Genomic DNA, 18641 nt, shown 5'->3' on the forward strand with positions numbered 1-18641 from the left:
ATTATTATTATTATTGTTATTATTATTATTGTTATTATTATTATTATTATTATTATTATTATTATTATTAGTATTAATGAAAACAGTCCTGGAAGCTAACATATTTTGTTTATATTTGTAACTAGGATATGTCATGAAGCACAAACCTCTTATAACATTGATTTCGTCCAACAACAGTGCCTCTTCAAAAACGTAAAGATCCATCACTGATCCGTGGAACTGGTGACTAAGTGTAAAGCCGTCATTACCAATCATGCAAGGCTTCCCCGTGGGTCCGTAGAATGTTTCCTTTGGAGAATACACCCTCTTCCCTACTTCTTTACCGTTAGCATAGATTGCCACATTCCGAGTGACATGATGCCACGTGACCACAACGTGTGTCCAGTCAATCAGAGAAAGGTTGGTACTTTGCAACGACCACCAATCGTTGTTTACGATGCTGTGACGATAGAATACAATACTTTGATTGGCAGCGCTAAGCAGAAACTGCCCACGAGGGTAATGCCAGTCTCCATAAATAACCCCCATGTCGCTCCATTTCGTTTGCTTTATCCAGCAGGAAATTGTAAAACTCGAACCATTGAAATTAACTTTAGGGACAGAGGCGAAGAAATTCGATTGGTTGAAAATGGGAGCTTTGCTGCCAGGACACCTTCCTTCGACAAACAGCGGCGACCCACTAAAACTAGAATAGTAACGAAAAATTTGTTAACCATTGTCTTTGTATGTAACGAGGTCCGCCAGAGCCATAATTAATTACATAATTAATTATAGTGATAGCTTTTCAGGTAGAGTTGTAGATATAAAGCCCAACCTAATATCCAGATTTTGGTTTGAGCCCACTGTTATTCAATATTTCTCATCTACCTAGCAAATTCTATCTACCTAGCTAGCTTCTTTATTTATAGGTTTGTTATCAGTATTAGTTAATTCTTAATCATTTTTTTCCATTGCCTCATCTTTTCACCGTGGTTAAACAAAGTTATTGTTGTTGTTCTCGTAAATACATGGGATGACTACAATACTAAATAACTGGTATGCCTGGAACGGTGTATGAAGCTTTCATACTACTGGGATGAGAAACACATCGGGTGTCTCAGGGACATCCTCGAAGACCCAGGGGCAGATATTGGCGACTAGGAAAAAGTCGAAGCGGGTGGGAAAACATTCCAAGAATAAAAGTAGGTAGGAAAAGTAAGAGCCCCTGATGACAGATCCTTTGCGGACCATGTCCAAACGGCCAAGAAAATACTTGCTCTTTGTTGGGCAGATAATCTTTTGTTTTTTTCTTCCCAATCGGCGAGCAGCAAAGGCTAAAGACCATTTGGTGTGCTGTAACAAGAAGAACAACAAGAAGGCCAGTTTGCTCGCCATGTTTGTCTTGCTCGTTCGACGAGAATTGAACTGGAGGGGAAGTCTTCGTCTCCGTCTTGGAAAGTTTCCATCACAAAACATTTGCAAGATTTAAAGTGCTAACATTTTTTCCAGCATCCCTTGCTTGTTGATCGGCTAATCAGGAAGCTCGGAACCTCTTAAAATACGCCGCTACCCTTAGAACACCTTCGATAATCCACAGTATTTTCCAGCGCCTTTTCTTCAGCCATTGCAAAGGATTTTTCTGACATGGAGCCCTTTGGGACGGAGAATTTCCGCTTTAGTTTAACTATCGTCGAGCGGGAAAGACAAACATGACAAGCAAACTGGCGTTCTTGCTGCTTTTCGGGTTAGTCTTTGGCCTTTGGTGCTCGCCAATTAGGCAGAAAAATACAAACTGAGTTTTTTCCGCCCAATCAATAGCCAGTATTTGCTTGGTCGATTGGAACTGGTCCGTGAAGAATCTGTCCCCCAGGGGTTCTTACTTTTCCTCCCTAATTTTTCCACGTCCGCGCGCTTTGACTTTTTCCTCTTCCCCAATATCTGCCCCTGGGTCATCCGCCAACCCATAAGTGGTTTGAAGTTGAACTGGTGATAAGAAATTGGCATTTTTTTCGTAAGCCATCTAACAATTATACAGCACATTAAACCCAACAACCAGACAATATTGGTTGAATACAACTCCTAAGAGCTTTGACATTATAAAAATAAGAATAGCATGACCAACCTTATGTTCTGGTCTCTTCCATCCAAGAACCAGTGGCCAAGGACTTTGTCCTCTAAAACACAAGATTACAATGATATTACTTCAAGAAAGTACCAAGAAAGATTATCGCCAGTTATAAGAATCCAAGGAAAATAATTGTAAACATAACAGGAACAGGAATTGCAAAAAAATAGCAACTGCTAAACAGTTACTCTCGTGCAGGGTTCTTGTTGATGTGTCAGCTTCCGCTGTTTAACTGTATGAATCTATGGAAATTTTCATCAGCTTTTCATAAAAAGAAATTAAATAGTAAATACTAGCCAAGGATCTGTAAACGTTTTTTTTTTTCAATTTATTTTCCAGCAATCCTACTGCTTCGAATTATTTTTCTTCTTTCATGGGAATGATACGCATATTTTAAAAGGTCCCATTTTAGCAATTTTGGACCACTTTATTATTGATCATGGTATTTGCCCAGATTAACTACTCAAAACGCTTGCTAACTATTCAGGTGCTCTGATTATGGCCCAAATTAGTGTTGATTAGCAATTGCATTGTTATCTTGAATTGCATGTCACTTCAGTGCACACATTTTCTGCTCACCACTTGGTAGTTCAATTTTGTCTAGTCACAGCAGCATGTGCTGTAGACATAGTGCTTCCTTTATTTTTGTTTTTTAAGGACTAGATATCATTCTACAATGTCATCAGCGTTTTATCCAATTCTTTTCCCCTGATCAGATAGTGGGATAACAAAACATGATTATTCTCCTGCCTGAGATTATTCCAAAAATAATTTTTTGGGCTACGCAAATATCTTCGACATACTTAAGTTTGGTAAGCATATTACTGATGCATCTTCAGAGTGGCCACAATCGTGAACTTTCCATCCATCGTGCCGGCAATACGTCAAGGATTTTTCATTTCCTACGCAATGTACTTCGTCCAGCCATATGGGGCCCCTTCCTGCACCAAAATGGGCGTCTATTGGAGCACTAAGGGCCTTACTAAACCCAAGTTCATGACAAACGACATGCGCGTCTTTCATATCCCAGTTGTCATCACAAACAGTTCCCGATGTGCCATTGTAGAAAATTTCCACTCTTCCTTCTCCTTTCAAGTTACCATTAGCTAGTCTCAAATAATTACCCGCTGCAAGATCAAAAGTAATTGCAGACAAAAAGGCAAAAAAAAAATAGTCAATTCAACTTGGTAAACGAGATTTCTCGTATTTGTTATTTAGACGTTATGAGACTAGAAGAAAGTTTTGGCCCACTAAGTAGTAAATGCAGTAATGAGTGATGTCAATAATTTAACTATAAAAACCCTCGATATCCTGTGTTATAGAGCATCGGTATGAATCTTGAAATCTTGTGAATTAGTCTTAATGGCTTTAATGTTTAATACCTTTGACGTAAGGAGATCATCAATCTGTGTAATCTTTTGCGAAGATTTGTTCCCGGTTTTTTTTTTTTACTTCAAAGATAACAAAACGGTTCCACATCTGTCACTGTTTGATTTGATCCGCTACCTTGCGTCAACAAAATATCATTCCTGGGTCCAGGTTCAAGCTTTTTGTTTGGGATTAATTTGTATAACACTAAATTCACTTTAACAGTCCCTCGACTCGCTCATGAAATATTTTATCCGTCCACAAATCTGATAAGTTTTTTTCTTTTATTTGTCCATTTTCAAAAGTTCATACATATCTGCTTGATTTAACATAATAATGGCTCCAAAGAGCTTTTCTGAGAAGATCCCCATATCTCAATATTCTTATTAAATTACAGAAGATGGGCTTAATTTCCAATATATACTATAATTACTCATAACTACTAGGAAATCTAAATATGTGAAGCAAAACGGATTACTTTTAAGTAATCCGTTTATAATCCGTTTATAACCTAGAAATAATATCTCTTAAAAAATGAAAGTGTTCTTTACATAATCAAACATAGATAGATCTAGAGCATGATACGAGTTTGATGATTTCAAGTTCTTTGGTATTTCATTCCAAATTTGTGCTCCCCATAATTTGTCCTTTTCAAAATCAATATGTATATTTGATGAGATCGAGTATCATGAATATGTATCCTTTCATTTAATCTTAAATAATTCAGTTAATTTTGTTGAAAGTAAGAAAACATAAAGAGGGCTATTAAGTATTTAATTAAGTCGTATATGTTAAGTATGTTAAGTGATAAAAATAGTGGCTGCGATTCATATCTGTAGTTTGAAAAGGTAATAATTTTAACTATTTTTTTTCTGAATAAATTGCGATTTAAGGCTTGTTATGAAACGAAGACTCTTTTGTAAATCACTTATTAGTGAAATTGATTTCCTCAATAAAGATGATTATTATTATTATTATTAATTATTTATGTAAGTGCTGGTCCAAAGGATGTTACCATAGTATTGTAAAGTGTCTGCAGAGTTTTGACACACTCTCTCTCTCTCTAAGGCATTTTTTACATTAGTTTTATTTTTCCCAGTTTCAGTTAGCCTAATAACAGAGAATCTGTATACTTTTTAGTCTAGATATGCTTTAAAATCGTCATACTTGTTCAAGATACTTCGAATGTTTCGATGTAAAATTGTGAAGTCTGTGTTAGTACAACCATTTGAAACGTTCTTCATCAAGTTCAGATTCATGTGAAGTGTATTCACATTTCCCTGTCATACCCCGGATCTAAACAGAGACGTATACACTAGGATCAGCGGACAAAGTGTCCAGTCATATCTAACACTTGGCACTTTGAATGTTTTTAAAATTAAAATTAAAATTGGTTGTTGATTATTGAGTTTTGAAGTGTTCCTCCTATTGAATTTATCAAGAGAATATGTAGAGAAGGAAACAAGAAAAAGCTGAAAATTAATTATTACACGTAACAAACGTTCGTGGAACACGGAGAAGTTATGATATCATCTTGTTTCACGACAGATAACACGCCCAGTACTAGCGAATTTCAAGAACACTGAAATGTCTGGCTGCGACCCTCCCTGCCCCAATGTAACCAGCCACCTCCAAACCTTGCAGACGAGTAAATATAATTGACTTACCAGAGGGCATGACCATTAGACTTGTACAGGTCTGTCAATAGAAAATGGAAAGGTTAAAGGGAACACGATGTTTTTTCTCTCATCCATTTTCATCCCATCCGCCCTTCGTTATGGCTCGCTCAATAGCCCTTTTGAAGTTGATCAGTTGAGTTCATGGAACAATCTTATCGTAACACGTTTTCCGAGGGGGCTGATCTGTTGCGATTGTTGCAATTCGTCCAGGTCCCCTTCCTTATTTTCTCGTAGAGGGAAACAACGATCATGATGATCATGACAGTTTCAAGCCCTTCATGGCCACGAATAGCGGCATTAGTTAAGAATCACAAAGTTGTGAAACAGCACTCTTGAAACAACAGTGCAGATAGCACTGAAAGAAATTACGTTAAAGATAACTGATAAAAATGCTAAGCTGATCAATTAGAATTCGATGATAAATAGCTTTATGAGATTATTCTTGTGAAAAATTCCAGTTGATTAGTTCGTATTAATGTAACCACCTCAGATATTAATTTAAGGTTGACACGAAAACTGGACTTTTTCTTTGTTGAAACGTAGGTACTTTAAACCATTGGTAAAACCAGCTAGTATTTTTGCATTCCCCTTCCTGAATATTTCAGCAGCGGGACATTTTTTTGTAAAGATGTCAAGATCTTGTCTTATTGATTTTCGAACTGCTGATGTACTTCTTAAAATTCAATCTGCACTAATATCTCGCAACTCAAGACAAAATGTTTTATCAATATTAATAAGAAAAGTAAATTTTCTCTTGTTGGGGTGAGGACCTTAAAGAAGTGCACATTCAATCCAAATGAATGTGCCTGTTGAATAATTCACCACAAAAAGCGCTGCCGGCCATGAAGTAAAGATTCAGTTATAACTGTTGTTTAGTTCGTGTACTTACTCACCGTCAATATTACTGTCCACCCACTGTTCATCGTCGTCTTCTTTCCTCCTTACTCGTCTTCCGTGCACAAAGAGGCAAACTGCATGAAAGAAAAATGAAACAATTAAACGAACTGAATTTTAAAGACTTTGGTCTGCCTGGTACAGCTGGACATTTAGCCTATGTTTCAAAAACAGGTACGCAACACGCACATGTGTCTACTGCAAATAAACTAAAAAGTGAAATCCTTTGATGCAAAAATTCTTTAGTCGGCCACATCTCAAAGAGAAAAAAGGTTAGGTGGTTCTATCTTGGTGGTATTAATGACATGTTGCGCCTTTACTGTCTAATGCCTAAAATCCATTAGTTTAAACTTTTGATGTTTGGAATCGAAAAATTTCACACCTTTTCGATACAAGTGGTCATTTGATCAAGTTCTTGAAAAATAAGGTAGTTTTACATGTAAATTTGCTATGTTAGCCTGGTTCACACAGGTCGACATTATGACAAAGTGACATAAAGAAAAGATTTTTTTCTTTATGCTGTTATGCTCATGTCATTATGTTTCTGTGTCATTACGATATGTTGTTTAACTTGTTGCATAAATTTTTATTTTACATTTGCATGACTTCGCCCTTATGTCGTTATGTCACTAGTGTGAACTAGGCTTAATAAAACCACTTAACAAAAAAGTAAGAGACCAAAAGTGCAACAAGCGAATATAATATTGATCGCCGCTATAAACAGTGATTGCTTGTATATAAACAGCCGGGCAGAAAATTTTTTTTATTATTATTATTTCGGCCTGAAACGTGCTGGATGTTTATCGATTTCTCGAACTGTTTTTTTGAGAAATCGGTTGTAAACTGTGGAATTTTCATCGAATCGATCTCTTTGAATTTGTCGCCAGATAACACTTAAAAGTTGGCTACTGTTCAGCAAGCAGTAGAAACATGGCAATCTTAATTCATCAAGTGCAGACGTCGAAAAACGAGCTAATCATTAATGTTTCAATTGACAGCAGACGAGCCGCTTGTATTTTTGTAGCGCTACAATTCAGTAAGTAGGGGCTGGGCTGATAATCTTTCATACAGTTGTGTGCGTCAGGCCAGATATTAATGGAGCTCGTTTTGCAATCTGATTGAAGGTTGAAATATGACGACGGATGTGAAAAAGAAACAAACAAACAAACAAACAAACACTGAAAGGACAAAATCTTTAGAAAGGATGTAGGATCGTGTCATCCCAGCGGTAGCTCACATGCATATCAAGAAACCCAGAATTTATTAAGAGAAAAATACCAGATGCCAATCTCTGTATATAATCCTAACTTTAAAAGAGACACTCTCTCAGTGACCAGAATAGTATTCCTCGTAGTTTCTAAATCCTTTATACCTATGAAAACATAACATGAAAATCTACGACGCGCAAATTTAGAAATATAGAACTAGTAATTATCAAACTAAATTATTAGAGTGCAAACTATTCGTGAAAAATGGCGTTTAAAGTATAACTGGCATCTTATGAACATACGCGGAGATTATAAAAGGTCTTCATGTGACGCTGAGCCGAACGAGCTGGGTAACAGCCGAGGGTAGATAACAGTACTTAAACTTGAAAAGTCACGAAACGAAAAGTGAAGGAAGCTAGCTAATAATTAATGTAAAGCACTCGTTTTACTTGCCTAGCCGCATAGTGTTCAAACAGTTTTATCTTGTTTTGGGGACGATAACCAGCTGTCCTTGAATGATGTTTTCAACAAGTGGTCCTTGCTAAAGAGCTTTCCGAAAAGAAGAGTGACGTTTCCTGTCGTAAGGACCAACACGAAACACCTCGAAATATGGGCTACCAAGTTTTATTTCATCTTTATCACACGAGACGCCGTTTGGAACTGCAAGCGATGATGATTAAGCTAATTAATGCGTTAATTTGGGTTTTTCCATTTTTCAGTTTGCTATGACAAGCGAAGTCATCAGGTCGAAAAACGAGTTCAGTGGTAGTTAATGTCGAGTTTAATAAAGAGCTTTATCAAGTTTAAAACATGAGGTAGTATCCACTGTTTTAGACTTGAAAAAGCACGAAATGCGAGTTTATTGAAGTCATGCCGCAGGGATTTAGATAAGTAACATGAATGCATTACTGAATGAAATAGTTATTTTTCCAGGGAATGAAAGTTTTTTTAATCAAAGTATATTATATTCAGCTTGAAAACGAGGTTGTTCAAATTTGCTGTCGTTGAGGTTAAGATAACTTTGAGCTAAAATGCCTCTAAAACGTTCCTTTTGCATAACAAAAAGTGCGCAGCAGGACAAAGCTCATTTGTATAGTTGTACTCCACGAGCTCGCCATATGCTACAAAGTGAAACAAATTTAAAGCTAGTTTAATTAACATACAGCCTACCGTTATCTATTTGTGCTAGATAAAATATTAGCGGGAGATCTGTATGGCCGTTTACAACGGCGAGCCAAAGGCGACCCATTGTAAACGCCCATACAGATCGGACGCGAATATTTTATCGTGCTTGTGAAAAGAAACAACAAATTGAATGCAAAGTATTTTTAGGCGATTCGGTCATTGAACATGCATGTCAAAATATCATAGGTCCCACAGGATAGAGAGCACAGGAAAATAGTATAACTATTTGTGTTACAATGAGCATGGATTTGAAAAAGAAAGAAACGAACGCTGAAAGGAGAAAATCTTTAGAAAAGATAGGATCATGTTTTCTCAGCCTTAGGTCATAAACACATTAATAAACCCATCATTTGTTAACAAATTAAAGTCGGATGCAAACCTCTGCACACGCACTTTACTTTAAAAGAGACACTCTCTCTCTCTCAGGCACCAAACAAGTGTTCATTGCAGTTTCTAAATCCTTTATGCCCATTAAAACATAACATGAAAATGTATGACACGCAAATAAAGAAATATTTAACTTTCGCTTCTCTATGAATGTCAGCTTTAAGGAAGTGGAAGCTAGCGAAAAAATCCCTAGAGTGGCAAGCTGTTCGTCATAAATAGCTTTTATGTAACTGACGTCTTATGTACGACAAATTGGTTAAACTTGAACATTGCTTTTCTTTTATCTCTAGACGCTGAGGGTAGAAGAGGTCTTATGTTCCGCTAGGCACAAAGAAGAAAGGTAACAGTCCATGAGAGAGGTTGGATAACAATGCGTAAACTTGAAAAGTCACGAATCAAAAAGTGAGGGATGCTGATAACATGATCTATGAAGGGAACACATTTTACTTGTCTCTCCGCACATTGTTCAAAACTTTTAATCTTGTTTTGGAGACGGTAACCAGTTGTCCTTGAATAATGTTTTCAACCAGTGGTACTTGTAATAGCGCTTTTTGAAAAGGAGAGTCATGATCCTTTTCATAACGACCAACCTGAAATTCGCCCCGAAGAAAGGTTCAAAACGCCTCAAAATATGGGCTAACCAGTTTTATCGTAATTACACGAGTGCTACTGAATACACATCTATAACTGTGCGTGGGTCTCCATTGAGAGCTGCAAGCTACAATGATTAACTAGAAGGTAGATTATTATTATTATTATTATTATTATTATTATTATTATTATTATTATTATTGTTATTTTTATTATTATTATTATTATTATTATTATTATTATTATTATTGTTATTATTATTATTATTATTATTATTATTATTATTATTATTATTATTATTATTATATCATCATTATTAATTATTTTTTAAGAAGAGGAAGATGAAGAAGAAGCGGGTGGGTTGTTCGTAAAATATTCGCGCTGAGAACGGAATTGTAATATTACTGCAAAGAATATTAAAAAAAGTTTTAAATGGTTACAAGGTTTATCTATGGGGCTGGGCCTCACAATTTCCGATTTATGTGACAACGTTGTTGCGATTAGGTGTATATATCTGTTGACATTATTTTCTGCTTCTAGCTAGAAATTATCACAAGGCCTTCATTAAATCAAGTCACCCCCATATATGACTATTTACCAAATAAATGATTAATAAAGGTCATATTTAGGAGCGTAAAGTTGAGTCAAACGTCCTCAATCAAAATCGTGCGTGTTGTTATTAGTTCGTGTCATATTCTGGATCCTTTAATTGTGCCTGCAAATGATGACCAGATCAAACACACATATAAAGCAAACTATGACATATAGTACAAACACTTACTTGAAAGTTTCTGACTGATTTCCTCCGAAATTAAACTTTAGAACGTGATCTCGATAACCAGCCTCAGCAACTCGTAATATATACAGAACGCAAAGCCCTGAACAGCTGTTTTCTTCAAAAAGGAACATGCAAAACATGAAAAAACATTAATTCAATTTGCGTGAAGGTCGCCTGACTTTAGAAGTAAAGTAAATCAATTTTCGTGAAAGATTTAGTTTTATTAGGGGTAAAAATAACAGCATAAAAAATCTTTCCTTGCAAAAGAGAAACGTTTTTGCTGGTTTTTCCATTTTTTTTTTCTAATCTGGCAACAGCTGTTAGCCTTAATCAGTTAAATGATCTGCGTTTGTGTTTGAAAATGAATTTGGAATCTTACCATGGGGAGGGTTGTTTTAACCTTTAGATTTTACGTAGTATAAGTACTACATTAACAAGACCTTGCTGAAAATGTTGATGACATTCAAGATATAGTTACTAGTCATTTGTTGTTGTCCCATTACAGATCATGTGACACTACTCTAGGGCTGGTAGTCTTTACGACTCCATATTCACGCTGGCATGCATTCTTTATTTCCAAGGGTCGACTCTCGTGAGAATATTACATGTTTAGTAATGGACAATTAGCATATAGAGTGAAGAAGGTTTATTCTTAGGGTAATTCCTAGCTTTTGTACCATTGAGCGCTAATCAGAAAAAGCAGCTTGCTTGTATCCAGACATGGCTAGGAAATAGATTACATGCTCAGTGCCACTTTTTAATTACCAGTGTAATTAGATTTCAAAAAAGAGGGTAAAATAAGGATTACAAACTCACGTAGTACGTTAAGCTTACCAATGTAGCGGTGTATACACAATACAAGTTGTATGGGAAACTTCATCCTTCTGTATTTCGCAAAAGACAGGCGCATGATACGATATTGTGGTGTGTCTTCCGAAACAGAAAAAAATGGCGTTAGTTGCCTTGTAAATACCGGCCCCGGGGCCAGTTTCTCGAAAGTGCCGGTAACTTACAGGGTCCGATAAGAATATTCTGAAATATTTTTTAGACTATTAAACACTGAGTCTTATAAAGAAATCCTTGGAAAGTAGACTAATCAAGCCTTTCAGGTCGTGATTTCCAAGAAAATCATAAAGGCCAGGTTGACCTAGGTTTCCCTGTTTTTTTTTGTTTTTTTTTTACTTTGTTTTCCTACTACAGCTGAGTACGCACCCTTTTACTGAGAAAATCAGGCTAAACCTGGCTTTCCATGTAATTAGACTGATCACAGTCCCTGTAACGGCCTCTCAACCGTTTAGGCATTGCGTTACGCAACGAGACACATCACGTGTCATGACGTCTTTTCATACGGGACTGTTAAAGCTGAGACGTCGCTGAACGTCTTGACTTCGCTCGAAGCGACAGTAATTTCTCACGCAACCCGTGCAGATTAGTATTGACGGTCTTGTATGCGGTTGAACTTTAGGACTACCTCAAGCTGTATGTATGTTTGTTGATTTTCTGCCTTTCGATGATCGCCTGATCTCATTTAGTGACTTACAATAAACAGAGCCGATACGGACTATGTTAGACTTTTGGCCTTTGTAATCGTCGTTTCCGCGCGCCCTTCTTCGAAAGAAAAGCGGTCGCCACAGTCAAAGACTGGAAATTCCTCACGGATAAAAAAACATGGATTCACAAAAACATTACCAAGATCAACAAAGTGACACTGGAATCGGACTAACACCAGATGAATTCCTCATCAAACCAAGCAACCTTAGAGACATGCCAAATACAACATCGAAAGAAAATGTCGCCTTAACAGGAACAGAGGTTAGTGATGTGCCTTTTATTTCGTTGGAAGATGCGTCGCCGCGTCCAAAAATAATTGAAATTTCGTCGAGTAAAATTACTGACATTACGGAAGAAAACACTAGGTCCAGGACTCTCACGGCCAAAGGCCGGGAGTATCAAAGTGGCTTGAAGAAAACCGCCGCGTTATCCAAAGATCGCGAATTACACGCAAGACTGAGTAGCTTCGAAGAATTAGTACACTCTGGTCAAGACACAAGTAAAATTAAAACTGAAATCACCGTTGTTACAAAGGAAGTAAATGATGCATTACGATTATTTGACGAGTGGATAGAGCTTTCCGATGACCCAACTGAAATTCAGCGTGCTACCGAAAAGCAAGCCTATTTGCTGGATACATGGAAGTCCATTCGTGCTACAGCTGCAAATGAAATTAAGAAGGTTCGAGAGGACAATGACTCTGTTTTCTCTCAAAAATCTCGTCAATCGCGAAAGTCAAGTCTATCAAGCGGAAGTTCACACAGGGACACACTGATAAACGTAAGAGCTAAAAGAGTGGCCTTGGAAGAGAAACTGAAGTTTTCAACAGTCATCGCAGAGCAAGAGAAAAAGTTGGAACAGCTAAAAATTCAAAAGAAACTTGGAAAAGTCCGAGCGCAAGAGGCCGTGTACCAGAAAGCTGTGGAAGAAGAGGACAAAGCGGACGATTTTCAATCTCCCTTGCTGCCAACCAAACAGTACGATCCTACACCCGCCTTCCTGAGGGACAATAATGAAGGCGTTACGTCAACACCAGAAGTTGTTCCTTTAGTACCGCAGAATTTTCAAGCATTTCCAACTGCAAGTACCTCACCAATGTTTACGTCTCCCACCAGTAACACAGTTTATTCTAGTACACACACTAGATTCAGCCTTGGAACACAGGTCCCCCTAACTCAGTACACAACGTCCTCTTCATGCAAAACGGTCTATACCAGTACAAACACGAGAGCTAGCTTTGGATCTAATGTCCCAACAACCTTTGCCACGCCCCACATGGACAGACCAGGTCTCACCTCTTCAAGAGGCTTTTGTGGAAATCCACCAGTTTTTATTCCATCACCCGATCCAGTTCAAACCCTTCCACCACAAGATTACCTGCTAGATTTCAGTGACACTTTAACCAGATTGACACAGCTACAACGTCTACCGCAGGCTAAACCGGATGTGTTTAAGGGAGATGAGCGAGACCAAACAAAGTTCTTCTTGTGGGAGAACGCGTTCGACAGCTTAATCGATTCAATACCTATCACAGCCCAGCAGAAACTGCACTTATTATACCAATATCTGGATGGTAAAGCCAAAAGGGTTATCGAACAACTGCAGTACCTTGTTCAAGACCCAGACAGCGCATACAAGCAAGCACGTACAATTCTCAAGGAACGGTTTGGTCATCCTGCGATTATTAGTACCAGTTTTGAGAAACGATTGGCGAACTGGCCAAAGATTCCTCCATATGACGCTGCTGCTTTAGAGGAATTTAGTGACTTTCTGTACCAAGTTCAGATTGCAAGTCAGCACATGAGCGGCCTAGGAGTTCTCAATTACCCGTCACAGATCCAAAGCCTCGTTGAAAAACTTCCTGCTTGGTTTAAGAACAAGTGGTCAGACAAGGTGCTAAAGCTTCAGAAAAGCCATGGCAAAGATACTCTCCCTCCCTTTAAAGACTTTGTGCAGGAAGTACGTTATCATGCTGAACGGACAAACATTCCTCAAATCACTCTCACTTCAGGAGCGAGCAGCTCAACACAGTCAGACCGCTCTAAGAACTCCAACCGTACACCTGGTAAACGATCTGCAGGCAGTGCTTTAATCAGCACCCGTGGCACAGAACTTGATAGTGAAGTAACCTCTCCAGTCGAGTTAAACCAAACATCGAATGTTTTTGCAACTGAAGCTCAGAAACCAGACCCTAGCACCCCTGCGGAACTTAACACTTATTGCTTCTATCACAAGATGAAATCTCATGCTATGAATGACTGTGAACAGTTTCAGAAACTGAGCTATGAGGAGCGCAAAGATTTCTTGTTGAAAAACACGATCTGCCTAAAATGTGTCAGCTCTAACAAACATGTCTCGAAGGACTGCAAAAGAGACAAGTTGGAATGTAAGATTTGCAAGCAGATGCACGCCACTATACTGCATGACCCGACCAGACATAAGAAAAAGGACACCAGTCAAACTAACTCCGCCTGTTCTCAAGTTTGCGGGCAAGGACGGCCAGCGCGATCCTGTGCTCGAATAGTCCTGATCGAAGTCTTCCACCAAGACAATCCCTCAGCAAAGGTACCCACCTATGCAGTGCTGGACGATCAGTCAACAGATGTCTTTATCACTGAACCCCTTCTCGAGAAGCCTAAGGTCGAAGGCCAAGAAGTGAACCTTGAAATCGATACGATCACAGGCTTGAACAGTGTCCGCACCAAGAAAGTCAATGGTCTACGAATCCAAGACACCGAAAATCGTCACAAGTCCATCAAGATTCCTTTTGCTTATTCACAAGAGAATATTCCAGCTAGTCAAAGAGACATTGCGACACCAGAAATAGCCAGATCTTGGAAGCATTTGGAAGAAATTGCCTGTCACATTCATTACCGTCCCAATGTGGAGATAGGCTTATTACATTGGCCGTAACATTCCTTCAGCATTCCAGCCACTGCGCATTATTTATGGCAGCGATAATGAACCTTGGGCTGAAGAATACAAGTTCGGCTGGACGATCATTGGTCCAGTTTGCGTCGACAAAGAAGAAGAAACATTGAACTGTGCCTCAGTAAACCGCATCACAGTACAAAGTGAATACCCTCAGAATGTTTTCACTGTGCCAACAAGCAACCGTTTCAAAGAAGAGTCCATAGTGTCCTTTGCCACAAGACAGCACCTTAAAGACGTTACCTCGCCTCAGCAAATAAGAGAGATGATGCAGTTGGATTATAGTGAACTCTATCATGCCCGAAACATCCCAGGCACTGAGAAAGGTGAAAGCGTAGAAGACAAGCGCTTCAGTGAAATCCTTACCACTGGCATACACAAAAATGATTCGTGAAACTGGGAGATGCCGTTGCCTTTTAAAACAGATACTGTTTCTCTGCCAAATAATCGTGAACAATGTTTGAAGAGATTACTAGGCATCAAGAGAAAGTTCCTAAGAAATGGAGAACTATGGAACCACTATACCGAATTTATGCAAAACCTCTTCGACAGAAATCACGCCAGTGCCGTCCCATCAGAGGAGCTTAGGACCGAAGCAGGCAAAGTCTGGTTTCTTCCGCATTTTGACATCTACCATCCGAAGAAACCTGACCAGATTCGGATAGTCTTCGATTGCAGTGCTGTCTTCGACAATCAGTCTCTCAATAAACTCCTCCTGCAAGGACCTGACATGATGAATGCTCTCATTGGTGTACTGTCACGATTTCGGAAAGAAGAAATAGCAGTGACATGCGACATAGAAAAGATGTTCCATAGTTTCTACGTAAACCCTGAACACAGAGACTACCTGAGATTCCTGTGGTTCAAGGATAACAACCTGGACGGCCAAATCATTGAGTATCGCATGAATGTCCATCTATTTGGGGCTGTCTCTTCGCCGGGCGTTGCCAACTTTGGTCTAAGAATGACAGCTGAAGCTGGGCGACAAGAGTTTGGTCCGGAAGCAGCGAATTTCCTACGAGATGATTTCTATGTGGACGATGGACTAAAGTCTTTTGACACGCCTGAAAACGCCATCAAAGTTATCAAGAAAACTCAAGCCATGTGTGCAACCGTCAATGTGCACTTACACAAGTTTGCAAGTAATAGTAAGACAGTGTTGGAAGCTCTACCTGTTGAAGATCGCTCGAAAGACCTTAAGGATCTGGATCTCCGGCATGATATTCTGCCTGTCCTACGCTCACTGGGTACCTACTGGTGCATAGAGTCTGACACGATTGGATTCTGTATTCAGCTTAAAGACAAACCTCTCACTCGCCGAGGGATTCTATCAACCGTAAGCTCAGTATACGATCCGTTAGGCATTGTGGCGCCAGTGATTTTAGTAGGGAAACAGTTACTCCAGGAACTGTGCCGTGATGGCATCGATTGGGATGATCCTGTACCAGACCACATTCATTCACGATGGGAAAAGTGGAGATCAGCGTTACCCCTTCTAGAGAATATCAGGATCCCAAGATGTGTCAAACCCTGCAATTTTGGTGAACCGGTCACCACAGAACTGCATAGCTTCTCCGACGCCAGTGACTTAGGCCTGGGTCAAGTGTCCTATTTGCGCCTTGTAAACAATGCGAATCAAGTACATGTCAGCCTCCTTATGGGTAAAGCCAGAGTAGCACCGCTAAAGTCTATTTCAATTCCACGTCGTGAACTCACTGCAGCCGTGATTTCAGTCAATGTCGCGTCAATGCTTAGCAGAGATTTGAACTACTTCGAACTAGTGAAGGTGTTTTATACTGACTCCTCCGTCGTTCTGGGTTATATACGCAACGAAGCAAGACGCTACCATACGTATGTCTCAAACCACGTGCAGCAAATCCGTGACAGCTCAGATCCGACACAATGGCTTTACGTCTCCAGCTCTGACAACCCCGCTGATATTGCCTCAAGAGGCATAACTGCCAAACAACTCTCGGAAAATGAACTGTGGTTCAAAGGTCCCGACTTCCTTTGGAAGAATCAAGTGTCGGTGGTGAACCATGACCCTGCTCCTGATTTGAATCCTAAAGACCTAGAGGTAAAGAAATGCAAAGCAACGGCTCTTATTGCGAACCACGAAGTTACCAAGTGGAAAGAAGAGAAACTCTTCCCCAAAGTTCTAGAACTAGAACGCTTCAACCATTCTTCAGCGCTCGACCGCCTGAAAAGAAGCATCGTCTCTATCCAGAGAATGATTGAAAAGATTCGACCTAACAAGCAGTACAATAAAAGACCAGTAGCTGGCCCGCCAACGGTGGAAGAAATGCACTTAGCAGAAGGAGTTATTCTCAAGTCAGTGCAGTTACGTTACTTCGAGAAAGAGATCCTGGTTCTCCAAAAACTAAATGAGGGTGACCACATGTTCCAGAACCGCAACAGCGCCCGCGTCAGAAACGAAAAGTTGAAACAGACAAGCTCACTTTTCAGACTGGATCCCTTTCTTGACCAAAAAGGATTACTCAGAGTGGGGGGTCGACTCAAGAAAGCTGCCTTAGCCTTTGAAGTGAAACATCCAATTATCGTCCCTAAAAAGAGTCATATCACAGAGCTCCTTATCAGATACTACCACAGCAGAGACCAGCACCACCAGGGCCGTGGAATGACCCACAATGCACTTCGCCAAGCCGGTTACTGGATAATCAATGGTCGTTCTTCTATCTCCTATCTGCTTCAGAGATGTGTTACTTGCCGCAAGTTACGCGGATCTGCCCAAGTCCAAAAGATGGCTAACCTTCCTGAAGAACGGCTTACTCCTGCCCCGCCTTTCACGTATACACGCATGGATGTTTTCGGCCCTTGGTACATCAAAGAGGGTCGAAAAGAACTAAAGCGTTGGGGTATAATCTTTACATGCCTATCATCTCGAGCCATTCATTTGGAAACGTTAAACACAATGGAAACAGATTCATTTATCAATGCTCTCAGACGCTTCGTCAATCGAAGAGGCAAAGTTAGGGAACTGAGATGCGACAGAGGAACAAACTTTGTGGGAGGCAAAAACGAGCTCAGTGCTGCTTTGAAAGAAGTCAATACTGATGCAATTAAGAACTTTCTCCTGACACAAGATTGCGATCTGATCGAGTTCAGAATGAACGTGCCAACTGCATCCCATATGGGCGGCATATGGGAGCGACTTATTCGCACCGTACGTGCAGTTCTCTCAAGCCTTTTGCAAGACCACGCCCACCAATTAGATGATGAAGCTCTACGAACTCTGTTCACAGAAGCAGAAAACATCGTAAATAGTCGCCCACTTACGATCGACAATTTGTCAGATCCAGATGCGCCTGAACCAATCACACCGAACCACCTGCTCACCTTTAAAGCTAAAGTGGTGTTACCACCTCCAGGAAACTTCTCGCGGCCAGATCTTTACACGAAGAAACGGTGGCGCAGAGTGCAGTACCTGACGGAACAGTTTTGGGGTCGCTGGCAACGAGAATATTGCATGCTGCAGCAAAAACGCCAGAAATGGAACGAAACCAGCCCTAACAGTCAAGTTGGTGATGTCGTCCTGATCCGTGACGAAACATGCCCCAGAAAACAGTGGCCACTTGCAAAAGTTACCGAAGTTTTGCCCAGCGATGATGGCCTGGTTCGTAAAGTCCGTCTGCTTGTTACTCGATCCGGTACCAGAAAGGTGTTTGACAGACCTATCGACAAGTTGATCCTGATTTACCGACAAGATGAAGATAGAAGTAACGGTTGATTTGGAGTAGACCTTAATGACCCCGTCGGGGAGCCAGAACGATTCTCAGGAAGAGAGACATTTACTTAGTGAACACTGAGAACATTTAGTTTTATTCATATTTGTTTACTGTAATTTCATACATTTTACCATGTCTGGGGGAGCCATGTAACGGCCTCTCAACCGTTTAGGCATTGCGTTACGCAACGAGACACATCACGTGTCATGACGTCTTTTC

At 39.7% G+C, this 18641-nt stretch overlaps 1 protein-coding gene and 1 pseudogene across 2 annotated transcripts in view; one reads left to right on the forward strand and one right to left on the reverse strand.

The window, feature by feature from the left end:
• LOC146464346 (uncharacterized) overlaps window positions 1-10257 on the reverse strand; it is a 31263-nt pseudogene extending 21006 nt beyond the window's left edge. Inside the window, exons 1-6 of the transcript XR_014868510.1 lie at window positions 10198-10257; window positions 6045-6122; window positions 5140-5170; window positions 2908-3231; window positions 2102-2153; window positions 147-685 (exon numbers count right to left, since the gene is read on the reverse strand). The product of XR_014868510.1 is annotated as an uncharacterized LOC146464346 (transcript). The remainder of the gene's footprint in view (window positions 1-146; window positions 686-2101; window positions 2154-2907; window positions 3232-5139; window positions 5171-6044; window positions 6123-10197) is intronic.
• Window positions 10258-15079: 4822 nt separating this feature from the next.
• Window positions 15080-18424, forward strand: LOC146464348 (uncharacterized). The gene has a single exon (XM_085129864.1). It carries the CDS (start codon window positions 15080-15082, stop codon window positions 18422-18424), a length of 3345 nt encoding a protein of 1114 aa, XP_084985990.1.
• The last annotated feature ends 217 nt before the right edge of the window (window positions 18425-18641 follow it).

This window comes from Pavona decussata, unplaced genomic scaffold (genome assembly GCF_977016875.1).
Source record: "Pavona decussata unplaced genomic scaffold, jaPavDecu1.1 SCAFFOLD_164, whole genome shotgun sequence".
Taxonomy (NCBI): Eukaryota; Metazoa; Cnidaria; class Anthozoa; order Scleractinia; family Agariciidae; genus Pavona; species Pavona decussata.